This window comes from Galeopterus variegatus, unplaced genomic scaffold, assembly GCF_000696425.1.
Source record: "Galeopterus variegatus unplaced genomic scaffold, G_variegatus-3.0.2 Scaffold7356, whole genome shotgun sequence".
Taxonomy (NCBI): domain Eukaryota; kingdom Metazoa; phylum Chordata; class Mammalia; order Dermoptera; family Cynocephalidae; genus Galeopterus; species Galeopterus variegatus.
In genome coordinates this window covers 38,562-54,864 of record NW_007733467.1, presented here as the reverse complement: position 1 = coordinate 54,864, position 16,303 = coordinate 38,562, and the positions used below count along the sequence as shown (strand labels likewise).

Genomic DNA, 16,303 nt, shown 5'->3' with positions numbered 1-16,303 from the left:
CACACACACACACACACACACAAAAAAACAAAACCGGGGTGGGGTGGGGTGGGGAAGAAGATATAACAACTATACTTCCATGAAGTTGTTACAACAAGCAAACGGAAAGGACATTCTTGGGGGGGAGGGGAGAGAGGGAGGAGGGAGGGAGGTGTCGGTGACGGGCCATAATAATCATTTACAGTGTATATTGACAAAATAAAAAAAAAAAATAAATAATAATAAAAAAAAACAAGCCTCAAAGACTTTGGACATTTCCTTGTGTATTTTCCTCAGCTTCCATTCATCAGAGGAGTTTAATATGTTTTATTTATTGTATTCCTATTTTTTCAATGTCTTCAAGTAATTTATTGGAAAAATGTCACAGCTGTTTCAGTTGACAAAATGATGCTTTATTTTGTGTTTTCAACCTGTAGTATGACAACACTTAAATTAAGTGAGCTTGTAAAAATTCTAAACACAAGAGCACACACACGGATACCCACAGAAAACATGCTTTTGGAATAGAACATGACAAATAGATACTTTGCAAAGTGTTTATGACATTCTTCACAGAAATAGTAAAAACTATCCTAACAGTCACATCAAGTAACAAAAGACACCACACAGCCAAAGCAATCCAGAGAAAGAAAAAATATAATAATAAAGCTGCAGGTGTTACACTACCTGACTTTAAATTCCAGTACAAATCTATAGTAAAGGAAACAGCATGGAACTGGCATAAAAACAGATGCTAAAACCAATGCAACAGAATATGAAACCCAGAAAACAATCCACATACTTACAACCAACTGGTCTTTGACAAAGACCCCAAGAACACACATCGGTGAAAAGACTGATTTGTCCATATATGGTGCTGTAGGAACTGGAATACCACTTATAAAAAAATAAAACTAGACCTGTATCTTCCACCATATTTGAAAATCAACTCAAAATTGATTAAAACCTTAAATATAAGACCTGATACCTTAGAAGCCCTAAAATAAAATACAGGCAAAGCTCTTCAGGAAGTAGGAAGGGGGGAAAACTTGATGAAAATGACCCCAAAATCACAGGCAAAAAAAGAAAACAAAATAAACAAATGGGATTATAGCAAACTAAACACCTTCTACACAGCAAATAATACAATTATCCAAACAAAACGACAGCCTACAGAGTGGGAGGAAATATGTGTAAACTATGCATCCAGCATGGGATTATTACCCAGAATATACAAGGAACTCAGAAAACAACACAATAGGGAAACATAAAATGAAGCAGATTAAAAAAATGGGCAAAGTAACCTAATAGACATTTCTCAAAAGAAGATATACAAATGGCCAACAGACACATTACTTAATTCTTAACATCACTAAACATCAGGGAAATACAAATCAAACCACATTTATGTGTCATCTCATTCAGATAGTCTGGCCATTATCCAGAAGACAGAGTAAGAGATGCTGGGCAGGATTCTGAGAAAGTGAAACCTTCCTACACTATTGGTGGGACCATAAATCAGTGCAATTATTATGAAAAACTGTATGGAAGTTCCTCAAACGACTACAGATAGATCAACCATACGATAAGGGATCCCATTGCTGGATATATACCTATAGAAATGGAAATCATCAAGTTGAAGAGAAACTTGCACTCCCATGTTTAACGTAGCTCTGTTTTCAATAGCCATGATTAGGAACCAACATACACGCCCATTGGTAGTTGTCTGGATAAGTGAAATTTGGGATATGTACACAGTATAATACTACTGTGCCAAATAAATAAATAACAAAATTCAGCCAATTGCAGCAACATGGATAAAGTTATGGAAAATTATGCTAAATGAGATAAGCTGGGCACATAAATTGAAATAACACATGTCCTCACTCATAAGTGGGAGCTAAAAAAAAATAAGAAAAGAAAGAAAGACACAAGAATCACAGTAATTTGTTGAACTTTCAAAAAGAGAGGTCATACATAGGCCAGAGGTGTAAAATGGGGACAGGGGAGGGCTTAGCAAGGAATGGGTAAAGGCCCCCAAAATATACTGCACTGTATAAAGTTTAATATATTATTTATTCTGATCTGAGCATCATATATTGTACACAGATATGGATATTCAAAGCCATACCCCCCAGATATTTATAAAAAAAAACTTTCAATAAAAATAATTAAAAAATAATATAATAAATTTAATTTTAAGAAAAAAATCAAAGAAAACAATTTAAGGCCTAGAATAATATAATTATAAATATTAAACTAGGAAAACAAGGAGAAAAATATTATTTTCCATTTATGCTGATCAGTGCTCAAAAGCTCTCAATAAAATCATGTTCAGCGTTAGAACCTTAGATCAGTGAACAAAGATAGAGAGGGAATTAAAGTTTAAAATGTACTAAAATAAATTTCTATGCTTTAAAATAGCAAATCAAGTTGAATGGACGGGATTGATGTTATGGAGGTCACCACCAGTAGGAAATAGAGATCCTTCCCTTGGAACTTCTTGAGAAGCCACGTATTGACCTGGGGCACCAAGAGTTGAGAATTATCTTCCTGTTTCAACCTCCGTTTTTGGTAGATACCCCTGAGAGTTTTAACTTATCTACACATCAGGTTGATATCGACCTGTGGGACTCAAAGTTCCCACTACAGTGAAGGAAGTTATGCATCACCTGAGAGCTGTTTCAGGTAAAGGTGGATCATGTCCATACAGAAATATCCAACACAATTGCTGCTAACATTTGTCTTGGCCTGGGGGACATGAAAGGAAACAACAAAAATCCAGCCCAGTGTGTCCTTATATTTCTCTCTTCATAGTTGGTTCCGCACAGGTCACCTCAGTCCACTCTGTCACAAAGGCCATACTGTCTCCTCTTTGTCTCGGTGCATAGGTGCCATCTTAGCCTGAAAAGACATCAGTCAGTTACAATCCCTGGTAGAGAAACTCTCTTTATCAGGTGCTGCACAGTCACAAGTATCCCCTTTAAGAAGACAACAAATATAGACTCAGATTATATAGAACCCCTTCTGTGCCCTAGTGGAAGGATTGTGAAGGCATAAATAAAACTTTGCATTTAGTCACCACAAATGTGCTGAAAACAATTAATCCTACTTCTACACTCTTATTCCCAGACAGCTGTGTTGTAGCTATTGGGCCCAAGGCTCCTGTAATGCCCGCTGATTTGGACCATATGCTGGGAGCTACATTACAGTGAAATGCCTGTGATGGAATTAATTTAGATCTCATAGTTTCTTCTGGAAGATGATGTCATAAAACAACCTCAGTCACATAAATTTGGTTTTATTTTCTGAGACTTGAATTGGCCCTTCCAGTGTTCAACTGGTCTTTCTGCTTCTGGAAAAATCTAAATGATGGATGACAACTTTAGCCCATGCGTGTGTTCCCATGGCCTCACGTCCTATGACTCAACAACAACTAGAGTCCTTGGTCTTAGACAACATCCTGCAGGATCTCATATCAGATCCAGACATTCAGCACCAAGGACATTGGTTATGGGAAAGGACTTTGGCAATAAAAGCAAATCCTCATACTGGATAAGACTAACTACCGTAAACAACTATAAAGCTAAAAATGTGGGTAAATGGTACATGGTATTTTTTTTTCTTATTTCTGCAATATTTGTATAAGCCTAAAGTTACTTCAAAATACATGTAAAAATTAAGAAAAATATGAATGAACAGGTAAATAAGGCCAATAAAAAATTAGATGAGAAAATTTTGATGAGAACAATTTTCAGGCTCTCATGGGTGAATGTGACGTGAAGCAATCAACTTATTACCAAGAGGATTATTGATATTCCCATGTTGATGGCTGGTGGTGTATTTGTCACTGTCATCTCAGGCACTCCATGGGAGGAGCTAGGACAGTCGTGGAGGGAGCATCCCCACACTTCATTTTCCATGTTCACGAAAGCCTGGTATAAACAGAGAAGGCACAAAGTTTGTTTCAGAGATATTGATAGTGATATAAAATCAATGATCTCATTCCCTAGACCCACTGACTTAGCAGAACATGTTTTCCTCTCATGGAGGTGCTGATTACTCTCACATGTTAATGCATTGGTTGGACTTTAATATCATAATTGCCCTAAAAAGTTGTGTCATAGGTTGTTAGAAAATTCCCTGAGAAATTAAAACATTAATTTTGAGGAAAATGTGGAAAAATACCTGGATGTGATGGAGTTTCCAAATATAAATGCCAGAAAATAACTAAGTAAACAGATTATTTGAAGAAGATAAGTGTCCAGAGAGGACTAAAGCTGCAAAGACATGTAATAAATTTATTATACTTATATTAAGTAAAATTATAAATAAATATTTTAAAATTTTCTCGGTTTTATTTCTAACACAGTAAACATTAGTAAATATAGTTCACATAAATAAAAGTTCTTTGGGGTCCTCAATAGTTTTTAAGACAATGAAAGGATCTTGAGACCAAAATGTTTGAGAACTGCTGTTCTAGGTTATCCAAATAACCATGAGTATCAACACTTCCAACACCTCTAAGGTGCATCTCCAGCAGAGACCAAAAAGAAAAAGAAAAAAGAAAAGATCCTCTCTCTCCACAAAGCACTCCCGAGTGATAGAAGAAGTATCCAATTTATGATAATAGGGGAGGACTTGATCACACCTGTCCCAGTACTGGACAGATCATCCAGGCAACAAACCAGCAGAGGAACAGTTAATCTATCAGATGCAGAGAACAAATCTATGGCTATTAAAGGGGGGAGAGGGAGAATGGAGAAAGGAAGGGGGAGGGGAGGGGAAAAGGAGGGGAGGGGGAGGGAGGGTACAGGAGAGGGAGGGGGAAGGGGAGAGATTGGATAGTGAGCATAAAGAATAAGTACGATTTATAACAACAAAAATGCTAATAAGAAATTAAAAAATAAAAATAAGGTGCCTCCTCAGATCCTCTCAGCCTCACATTTCTCTGGGGATTGGACACCTGTTCCAGCCACCTCTGCAGTGATCAGTTCTATGTGGGGCCTGACTAACCTCTCCAAGTAAAACTGATATTACTTTACCTCATACCCGCACAGTGCACCTCTCACCTTCTGCACACAGCTTCCCTATTTAAACTAAGGCAATCATTTTCCAGCTATCCTTGGTGAAGAATCATTTTGTTCTCCAATCCGTTGCTGACTGACACTTTGTAAAATACAATAAAAAAAGAATTACTAGAAAAATGAGCTGAAAAGATAAAAAACAAAAGCATACAAAAGACGAGTCCAATTTTTTACTGTTAGATTCAACAGATATGAAATTACTCAGTCAAGATGCTATAAAAGTTTCTAAACACTTACTCTCAATCTCTGTACTTATCTTATCATGGACTAGTGACATTCTGCTATCCATGGATCACACCTTTAAGTAGTTCTGCACTAAGGCATAAGACAGCCCAGGACCTGCACAGCATCCACAGATGCATGGCCCAGAATCGCAGGAGTTAAACTTCTCATGGGCTGACCTTTAATCAAGAGGGAATGAGAGCTGACAGATAAGGTCCTGAAACATGTCACACATCTTTCCCTATGGTCCCATGGGATTGAGCGACAGTCACCCATAGCCGTGGCCAATTCTGAAATGCATCCTCCTCCCAGCTTTGCTAACCCTGTACCTCTCACTTCTTCTCTCTAGGATGATGCTCCCCCAATAAAGCATGCTCGCTTAGGCTTTTGTCTCGGGCTCTGCTTTCTGGGGAGCCCAGGAAGCAACAGCCGACATGTGCTTTGCACCTGACTGAAGCTAAGGATAAACACAGGGGCTCAGGGCATCCAAAATTCTATTATTCTCTCTCTATTGTTGCTCATGGCTTGTGCTTCTTGCTTTCCTCTTCTTCTACCTCTTGGTCTGCTTGCAAACCTATTCGAGACCACGAGGGGAAGACATAGTCTGTCTGAGTGAAGGTGTCCATGAAGGGACAAAAGCTTCTTCTCTGAGGCCAAAGAGTGTGAGCTGGGGACACAGAGTGACTGGATTATGCAGCTGTTTTTCGATGAGTGAAATTAGCTCCAAAAAAGAAATGAGGAGAATATTCAGGATGATCTGTTTGTCGAGAATGAAACATCAGTTACAGAAATTCAGGAAGAAAATGACCCTAGTGAATCTTCCTTTTTAATAGTTACTGGATATCTACATTTATAAATATATATTATTAGTTATGAATATTCATGAGATACAGAGCAGATTGTCACCTCTACTGCCCAAGATGTGAAGTCTAGATTCGTGCTAGCAGCATGCGCATTGCCACATCTCATCTATATATAGACCACATCAGATGCTCCTTCATTACCCCGTGAGGGTGTGAGGAATTAAAGACACAAATAACAAGACATAAAAGGTCTCAGGGGACAGCTGAGAACTTGGAGAGTGGATGATTCCGTTGAACCCAACAGGAAGCACAGGCCCCTCTGCACCTGCCCATGGGAATCAGCCCTGAGCTCAGTGTGTCCTGTGCGCCCCCTGGTGGTCCCGTGTGTCCCTGCAGTAGGTTCGTGTCTGGGCTCCCACTGACGTCCCCTCACTCTGTCTCTCGCACAGTAATACGTGGCCGTGTCCTCAACTCTCGCATTGTCAGTTTGCAGTTGTATTTGTCAACAAATACAACAACAATAGCAAGTCCACTGAATAAGTGACAAATTAGCACATTTCCTTAAACAAATCAAAGAGTAAATTTAACATAACAAACAGCAAACCTGAAATCAGTGTGTTCTTGGCGTTTTCCCTGGAGATGGTGAATCGACCCTTCACGGAGTCTGCGTAGTATGTGCTACCCCCGTTCCCGCTAATGGCTGAGAACCACTCCAAACCCTTCCCTGGAGCCTGGCGGACCCAGTGCGTGCCGTAGTGACCAAAGGGGAATCCAGAGGCGACACAGGTGAGTCTCAGAGACCCTCCAGGCTTCAACAAGCCTCCTCCGGACTCCAGCAGCTGCACCTCACACTGGACACCTGCAAACACAGAGAAATCCTGGTCAAAAAACTCTCACACGAATCCACTATTTCTCCCACTCATAACCACACACATTCTCAATGTCACTATTTTGCCTTAATATGACCTTTTAATATAGCAAGAAAGAAAACTCAGCTCAGTCCAAACTCCATGGTGACTCGTCTGTGTTCAGTCCTGATCACAGAATTGGAGCACCTGGGAATGTGGGGCAGTCTCCCAGAGCTGCAGGGTCAGGGCTGGGCTGCTTTACATCAGCAGAGGGAGGCCTTATTTGCATGTTCTCCTGCTACATAGCAGGCTCTGTGGTGGAGCCTATGAAGAGGGCAGAGTCCAGAGCAGATATGAGGGCTCCACGGGAGTTTGGTGGCAATAACTATATTGTGACAATATGTTTTTTTTTATTATATGACTGTACCTTTTATAAACACTTATAATCCAACTTACATTTTTTTTTGCACAGAAACACAAACTATTTGAGGCACTTCTGAATGGTAATTCTTTATATAGATGTACAGTTATAAACAAAATCATCAAAGGATTATACAGTGTATCCAAGAGCACATGTTTGGTCAGAGGGAGCCTCAGTGTCTGGGTCTGTGCTCCACACCACGGATCCAACCCCAGGACTGAGCTGGGCCTCCCTAGTGACATTGGCCTAGTTAGGTTCTCCTTCCAGTAATCACACTTTGTGATTTTGCTTTGTTCTGTCTTTTATTCACATCATACTTAGAGAACCAGAGTTCATGCAGATGCAATTTAATGGATCTCTTAAATTCTATGTTTCAGTATTTCTCTATCTCTCTCTATGGATACATGCTTTTATTTCTAACCATCCTAAGGAGCTATAATAGACAGAACACACTGCACCTATTTAAAGTATACACTTGATGAGTGCTGACATACATGTGCACCTGCACAGTCGCCACCACAATGGTAATAGTTCACAAATATTTCATCCCGAAGCATTTCCTGCTGTTCTTCTGATTTCTTCATCCCACTCCTTCCTTCCTCTCACCCTATGTCCAGGCAACCCATGAACTTCTTTATGTTACTTCACAGTATTTTTTTTTCTCATCTAGCATTTAAGTAAAGGGATTATGCAGTCACTGCATTTAATTCCTTGTTTTACTTCATTGAGATCTTTGTTTGAAATGCAATCTTTTTCTTGTGTGAATCAGGCACTCGTGACTTTTAATGCTGAGTAGTATCCCAATGTATGAAAATGCCTCCTTATTTCAGTTTACCTGTTGATGGGAATTTGGATCATGCTCAGATTGTGGATATTATAAAGTAAGCTGCTGTTGGATTACAAATATAGATATTGAGTAAAAGAGTTTTTTCTTATTGTTTCAACAAATACAACAACAATAGCAAGTCCACTGAATAAGTGACAAATTAGCACATTTCCTTAAACAAATCAAAGAGTAAATTTAACATAACAAACAGCAAACCTGAAATCAGGACAGAGTACTTTTCAGGGAAAAGCAGGATCAAACATTTGCTCACCTGGGTCAGAGATCACTAGATGGCAAACACACTAGAATAAGGGTGAAACTAGAAATATTTCATGAATTTCCAAATGTCAAGTGTGCTAAAGCATCAGAGTGTGAATCTGCCAGGATGCACATATCTGCAGGGATCCTAACTTCTTTCTGGCTTCTGCAGGGTTGGGGTGAATCACTCAGCTCCCGCCTCCTGGAATGGTGCTCAAGGGGAAGAGGAGCAGCCCCTGCCTAGTGCTCCAGCACCTCCCCCAGATCCTCCACATGACAAGTTCTCAATGTGCACGGGAGGCAGCCAATCCAATATATATGCTTTACATTTTGAGAAACTGCTGAACAGTTTTTCGAAGTGGATATGCAATATTGTCAGTAATCTAAAGGATATGAGAGTATGAGAAACTGTGTGGTATTTTGATATAGTCCCATTTGTTTATTTCCTCTTTTATTGTTTTTGCTTTCTGGCTCATGTTCATAAAGTCTGCGCACAAACCTAGTTCTTGAATTGTATAACTTATGTTTTGCCCTAGTAATTTTTCACTTAAATACTTAAGTCTTTAATCCACTTTGAGTTGAATTTAGTATATGGTGTGAAGTAAATACCTAGTGTCATCCTTCTGCTTATGGACATCCAGTTTTCCCTGCATCACTTGTTGAGAGGAAGTCTTGTCCCCAATGTAGATTTTTGTTGCTTTTTTCCAATATCAGATGGCTGTGAACCTGAGGGGTGATTTCTGTGTTCTCACTTCTGCTCCACTGGTCTGAGTGTCTGTATTCAGTACTAATAGTGTCTATAGTCAGTAATAATATATTTCAAAATAGTAAGGAGAGTAAATTTCAAATGTCTTCCCACAAAAATTATAAGTTGATGTGATGGGTATATTGACCAGCTTGACCTTGTAAATCTACACAACTCTTCCAGTTGTTGAGAAAGGCAAATCGTAACTAAAGCCAAAATGTCTCATTAGTTTAGTTCTACCATGTTTCCATTTGTATTGTCAGGGCTAGTGCTCAGACCATTCAAACCCATTGCACAAACTGGGTCACAAACCCGTCATGTGCCAGGCTGGGTCTCCACACACTTCACATCCCAGACTTGGTCACCAGAACCTTCACACACAGGTCCGTGCTAGTTAATTGGGAAAGACCCCAGTAGCCATTTGCAGATGAGATGAGCCCAGTCCTCAGCAACAGCAGCAGCAGCTTACGGGTCCAGCCAGGTAGAAGTCTGGCAGTGGCAGTGGTGGTGGTCGCAGCAGCCTTGTGGAGGATCCTGGAGAAACTGGCAGCAACAATTTGCAGCAACAGCCTCCAGCAGCCATAGAAGAACCCCCTGGCCCCCTGGGGGCTTCCCAGGGGTGGAGGGAGAACCGTGGTCAGAGCCACTCATCCTTTATACTTAAGTCCATAACCCAGGACACCTGGGTACACATGAGCAATTACATTAGACAATAACCAAGGAATGCCTGGGCGCACGTGCATATTTACATCAAATACTCAGCAATATTTTGAACTTCTGAGGGGCCCTGGACATTTTCCTATATTTTCCCAACAGATCTAATTATTCTGCATTCTATACATTTTTCAAAACATCATTCTGTTCCTCAAAAGGGAATACAATTATGATTTGTCATGCAAGATGATAATAATAAAAAGTGAAGGAGATATAGCCTCTCTCAGACCACACAGTGGTAAAGGATCAAAGCATTCCTCAGAAATCATGAATGAGCTGAGGACAGCTGCCAGCACAGCTTCTATTCGACACCTTTAATGTGACAAGTGGAAGTAAACAAGCAGCAACGAGAAGGAGACATAAGCACAGCCCTTTTCTCCAGGTGTGACATGAGGAGTTCTCTGTTGAGGCCTCACACATAAGAAGCTTGGATGTCATCGCTCCCATCCAGACAAAGGTAAAAACTCTGAACGATATTAAAATTGGTGACAATTATTGTATCTGTAAAAGAAGTGAAGTCACAGGGTGAACTGCTCTCCCCAAAACTGAAGATGCAGCCAGGAAGACACAGAGGGTCATAACCTGTCTGATTAGAAACTCATGAGCAGAAACCTCCGTGGGATCCAGGACTGGGGGAGATAAACCAGAGCTGCAGCTGAAGAATTGCTGAAGAGTCAGAGCTGGGAAATCTGAGAGTTGGGTGCAGCCCAGTGGAATAGTCTCAGGGATCCCCAAAACTTTAAACTCTACCTCAGGGGCCCAACCATGTTATCCAATAAAATATCGGAGAAGAATCCCGTTCACAGCAGAGAAAAGGAGGAAGGAGCCATTCTGAAATACGCCAGAGCATGACCTTCTCTATAAGAAGGCTTGACCTTAGGAGAAGCGAATTTAGTTGATTCTAATAGATAGCAGATTCATCAGAGCATAATTGACCTGAGAGAAAAGAAAAAATGAATGCCCTCCCCCTCCCCCAAGAGAATTGCAGTGTCCCCTAAGGGAGGTTAAAGGGAGAAGCACTTGGGAAGGTCCCACCCAGCACACGGCTCACTAAAGGACAGAACTCATCATAGGACTGTGCACTGCTTCCCCAATCCCACAATTTACCCACATCAACAGAGCTTCTGTATCATAACAGAGAAAAACTATAACACCACATGAATCTTTGACACTATTTAAGAAGTGTCCGTGAAAAGGTACCCCACAGAGGAGACAAATACAAGGACATCAGGGGACATTTTATGGAGTCTGTTGCTTGTCTTGTCATCCTATCATATCTTGTCTTTGAGAGACCCACCCCAATATTCAGGACATCAGGGCTCTGCGTGGTTTATATCCCTGTGCTTGTCACCCAGAATCCTCCACATGGAAATATCAGAGCTGTGTGTGGCCCTCAGGCAGCTGCTTCTCCATCCAGGACACTGAGGAATGGACAGAGAGTGGGACAAATCCTGAACATCAATGTCCACAGTGTGGACAAATCCTGAACATCAGTGGGACAAATCCTGAACATCAATGTCCACAGTGTGGATGAGGATCCAGAGGCTAAACTGCCTCATTGAGGATAGAGACGCCATGAGCAGGGGTCCTGTAGGATGATAATAACCATGTGGGAGTAGCTGCTCTTTGTATAGAGGAAAATGCTGATTTAGGGACAGGACTGATCTAAAGTTATGGGAAAATAATACTAGATCATAATGATTTCTGTGTCAGGAAAAAAACAGGTCATGAGAAAACCTGAGAAAGAGAAGTCCCCAGTGAAAAGATCCTTCTCATCTGCACATGAGGAAAGTTACTTCACTCTGTGTTGCCTGCAGTGAGAATGTGAGAAATTAGAGTCACAAAGAACAAAGCAGGAAACGACCCTGAGGGACATCTGGGAGTCAGCAGAGCAGAGGAAACCTCAGATCCCAAGAGGAACGCCCCATCCCCTCTCTGCACCTGCTCCATGGGGTACAGGAGCTGGGTGGGCCTTGAGCGCCCCCTTCAGCCCAGACCCCTCCTGTATCCTGCAGGGAGGTTTGTGTCTGGGCTCGCGCTGACTTCCTGTCACTGTGTCTCTTGCACAGTAATACATGCCTGTGTCCTCGGCGGTCACAGAGCTCAGCTGCAGGGAGAACTGGTTCTTGGACGTGTCTCTGGTGATGGAGGTGCGGCTCTTGAGGGACGGGTTATAAGCTGTACCACCACTACTACTGATGCGTCCCATCCACTCCAGCGCCTTCCCTGGGGGCTGGCGGATCCAGCTCCAACCATAACCACTGTTTGTGATGGAGAAACCAGAGACAGCACAGGTGAGGGAGAGGGTCTGTGAGGGTTTCACCAGTCCTGGGCCCGACTCCTGCAGCTGCACCTCGGACAGGACACCTGGAGACAAGGAGAATCAGAACCTGTCAGTCACTTTTAGTCACAAACATCCCAGAATCCATGTGTGATATCTGAGACACAAACCTTGTGGAGCTGTCACCAGGCAAAGGAGAAGACCCCACAATCTCATCTTCTATTAGATCTCAGCTCTGCCTTCCCCAGAGACCTGAGCCCTGTCTTAGGACAGACCTGTGAGCTTCCACCTCCGAAGTGTCCACATTTACACTACAGCTTGAAGGAAAATTTGCATGTGGGGGAGCTCTGTCCTTATAAGTGCTGAGGAACTGAGGTGGGTACTATTGTATTTTTTGAAATCCTACTGTGATTTTTTTTTTTTTTTTAATTCTGTGACATGTATTTATGGTATGGGAAGGAACTTGGTGAGCTACCTGCCAAAATGTGGCCCCAGCTTTCTGAGCCCAGATCTACCTTCCTTCAACCCCTGTGTTCTGTGCTGACTTGGACCCAGCCCAGCTCTCTCACATAAACTCAGGCTCTGGGTCTTGCTTCTACAGTTCTGATCCCAGCACATCCCCTGATTTCTTTCCCTGAACCCTCTCCTGTGGTGTGGTCCTCATCACACCTGAGAGTTGTTACTTGTTATATTGTTGTTGTTACATGAGTTCTAGGCCTATCTTGGGTTTTCCATCTTGCCATACAAGACACAGCACATCAGAACCACAGAGACTCTGCAGTAAATAATGCCCAGTGCGTTACTGAGGACACTGATTCTCAATATCTGGGAAAGATAAAAATCTTAAATTCCTCCATTCCATGGTCATTCCTGTCCATCTAAAGTGTACAAATGTTCTACTTAAATTCACTTCTCACTCATATTTTATAGACTTTATTCCTTCATTTAATTCACCAATCTTATCAGATATCAAAAATAAAATCAATTACAATGGTTAACATGAAAGCAGTAATAACATCCTATTGCTAAACTTTTAAAAACAAATTTTCCTTTGATGTCCACCTATCTGTGGGCATGAGAGCCAGTCCATGTCTGTGGGCATCACTCTCTGGATGACTGCCCACTACAGAGAAAGAGGCCAGGGGCCGGGCTGGATGCTGTGACTTGTCTGTCCCTGTCAGCTCCATGTCAGCCCCAAAGACAGCTGCATGTCAAGGAGGGACAGCCCTTCAAGAGTCCTGAATGAACGACAAGACAGGAGCTGCTGATGGGCAATTTGGGGATGATTCTTCAGGTCTTGTTGACTCCTACATTGTGTTGAACTTTTGTCAAAATGTTAAAAGACCTGGTAAAATGTGATGCAAAACCAACACTCTCAAATGATATCGCAAGAATTACAACCAGAATAAGATGTGATACAGATTCTAGAATTATCAGAGAGGAGATTTGAAATACCTCTGTGTATGTGCATCTGTGTTTCAGTTTTTTTCTCAAACCTTCAGTTGAATCTACAGTCCTAGTTGCCCACCTCTGTTTCTCCAGGAGAACTTATCAGGATGCTCTGCCTCATGGAGAAACAGCCCAGCATCTCAGTGGAATAAGGTACAAGAACAAAGATCTACATCTTGCTCGTTTCTATTCTAACATTCTCAGGAAGGAAGTTGCAGTGAGAAGAGGTGACTGATTCATAACGTCACTCAGGAACCCAGACTCCCACTGATTTCAGAACCAGAATATGCAACTTGAGGACAGATATTTAACAGAAAACAGAAGGTGAGAGAATGATGAATTTCAGGCGGAATATTTTTTAGCTGCTGTAAAGACACTCAACATGAGGTCTCCCTAGTAACACAATTTAAGTGCATGACACAGGATTGTTAACAATGAACGCAGTGTTGTAGAGCAGATCTCTAGACCTTGTTCATCCTGAATAACTGGAACTTTCCTCCTGTAGAACTTTAAGTTAATTAGCCAGGCTGTGAAGGTGTATGTTATAACTCTGTACATTTCCTTCGGCTTAATCTGTCATATGGCCCTGACTAACATCAAGAGAAAAAAATTGTGTGTTTTCTGCTATTTCAGGATAAATGGGAACAAAAGGTGTGTGTGTGGACTGGAGCCTGACACACTGAGCCTGTGTCACCTGTCTCTGTCTCTCTACACACACCCCCACCCCCCACACACACAAACACTCACCAATGGTCTTTTGAATATCTACCCAGAACTCTCCATTTGATTAATGCTGAACAACTCCTTGTATTAGAAAAGAAAATGTGAAACTTCGCTGTCCCATTCTGTAATAATTCACCATGTGTAGGAAGAATTTCCCTTAGTACAAAGTGACAGGATGGCCCTGTGTGTTTGAGAGTTAGTGCATCACACCCTGTTTCTTTGTATCATAACTGTCCTGAAGGCCTCATGCACATGCCTGTTTCTAACTTGGAATGAGTGTTGTATTTTATGGATAGATTGACTGTAAAAAAAAGTATTTTAACAAAATTATAGTATTGAAAATTCATTACGTAAGACTCACACAACACTGAAAAGTGAAAATATCTCCATGAAAAAATGGTCTTAGATGGGATGTCAGAAAAGTGGTAAAAGTACTAGCTGAGAAAATTTTAAATGTCATTTAAATAAATCAAACAATATTAAAAGCTATGATTATGTCATTAATACTAACAATTAATATTACTTGCATTTTTAGTGAAACCCTTATCAAAAAGTAATGATGATGATAATAATAATAATAATAATAATAATAAACAATAATAGTAAATCACCGAACACCCATGTGATTAGAAACCAGCAGAAACATGAACTGAGGAGATAATCTCTTACATATGTGGAATGACTGATATAGAAGAAAGAGAGAAAAAGAAAACTATCAATATGAATAACGAGATGAGATTTAAGAATAGTCCTATTAGGCAAAGAAGAAAGGGGGCGTATGGATCATGAATAATGTTAGAGATAAATTGCTAATACACCACACCTTCTCAAAATGTGCCTGTAATTGGATTGTTTAAGTAGACTGAAAGGTAAAAGAAAAGGCAAAATGGGGGGCTTTCATTACAAAAATTGCATGCTTTTAGCAATATTTGCTGTGCAATGGATTCTGAGAAAGTGAAACCTTCCTACTCTGTCAGTGGGATTGTAAATCCCAGTGCAGCTATTATGGAAAACAGCATGAGGGTTTCTCAAACAATGACAGATAGATCTACCATATGATCCAGGAATCCCACTGCTGGGTATATAACCATAGGAATGGAAGTCGTCATGTTGAAGGGAAGCTTTCACTCCAATGTTTCACGCAGCTCTATTTACAGAAGCCAAGATTAGGACCCAACTTACATGCCAAATGGTGGGTGTCAGGATAAGTAAACTTTGGTATCTATACTCAATGTAATACTACTATGCCAAATAAATAAATAAAAAAATTCTGCAATTTGCAGCAATATGGGTGAACTTGGGGAAAATTAGGTTAACTGAGATAAGCTCAGGACAGAAAGTAAAATACCACATGTCCTCACTCATAAGTGGCAGCTAAAAATGAAATAGAAAAAGAAGTAAAGATGCAATGACCACAATAACTTTTAGAAGTTTCAAAATGAGAGATCATACATAGGCCACCAGAGTGTGAAATGAGGAGGGCGGATGGGTTTAGCAAGGAATTGGTAAAGGGCCCCAAAATATATTACACTATATAATGCTGAATATATTATTTATTCTGATATGAGCATTGTATATTGTACACAGATATGGATATTCAAAGCCATACCCCTCAGATATTTACAAAAAAATTCAATAAAAACACTAAAAAATAGGGCCGGCCCGGTGGCGCACTTGAGAGTGCGCCACTTGGAAGTGCGGCGGCGCTCCCGCCGAGGGTTCGGATCACATGTGGAGACCAGTTCCTGCTCACTGGCTAAGCGCGGTGTGGGCGCAACACCGAGGGTTGTGATCCCGTTACCGGTCAGTAAAAAAGACAAAAAGGGGAAAAAAAAAAAAAAAAAAACACTAAAATATAAGGTAATAAATTTACTTTTAAAAAAATATGAAAGAAAAAAATTTAAGTTCTAGAATAATAAAATTATAAATATATTTTAGGAAAATGGG

General features: G+C 40.8%; 1 pseudogene and 1 gene segment (V, D, J or C); both read right to left on the bottom strand.

The window, feature by feature from the left end:
* Positions 1-5,667: 5,667 nt before the first annotated feature.
* On the bottom strand, positions 5,668-7,103 carry LOC103607356 (annotated as a pseudogene).
* A 4,290-nt stretch (positions 7,104-11,393) lies between these two features.
* LOC103607355 lies at positions 11,394-12,400 on the bottom strand. The segment is given in 3 exon segments: positions 11,394-11,491; positions 11,845-12,270; positions 12,355-12,400. Coding segments are annotated over 3 exon segments (570 nt in total).
* Between the last annotated feature and the right edge of the window lie 3,903 nt (positions 12,401-16,303).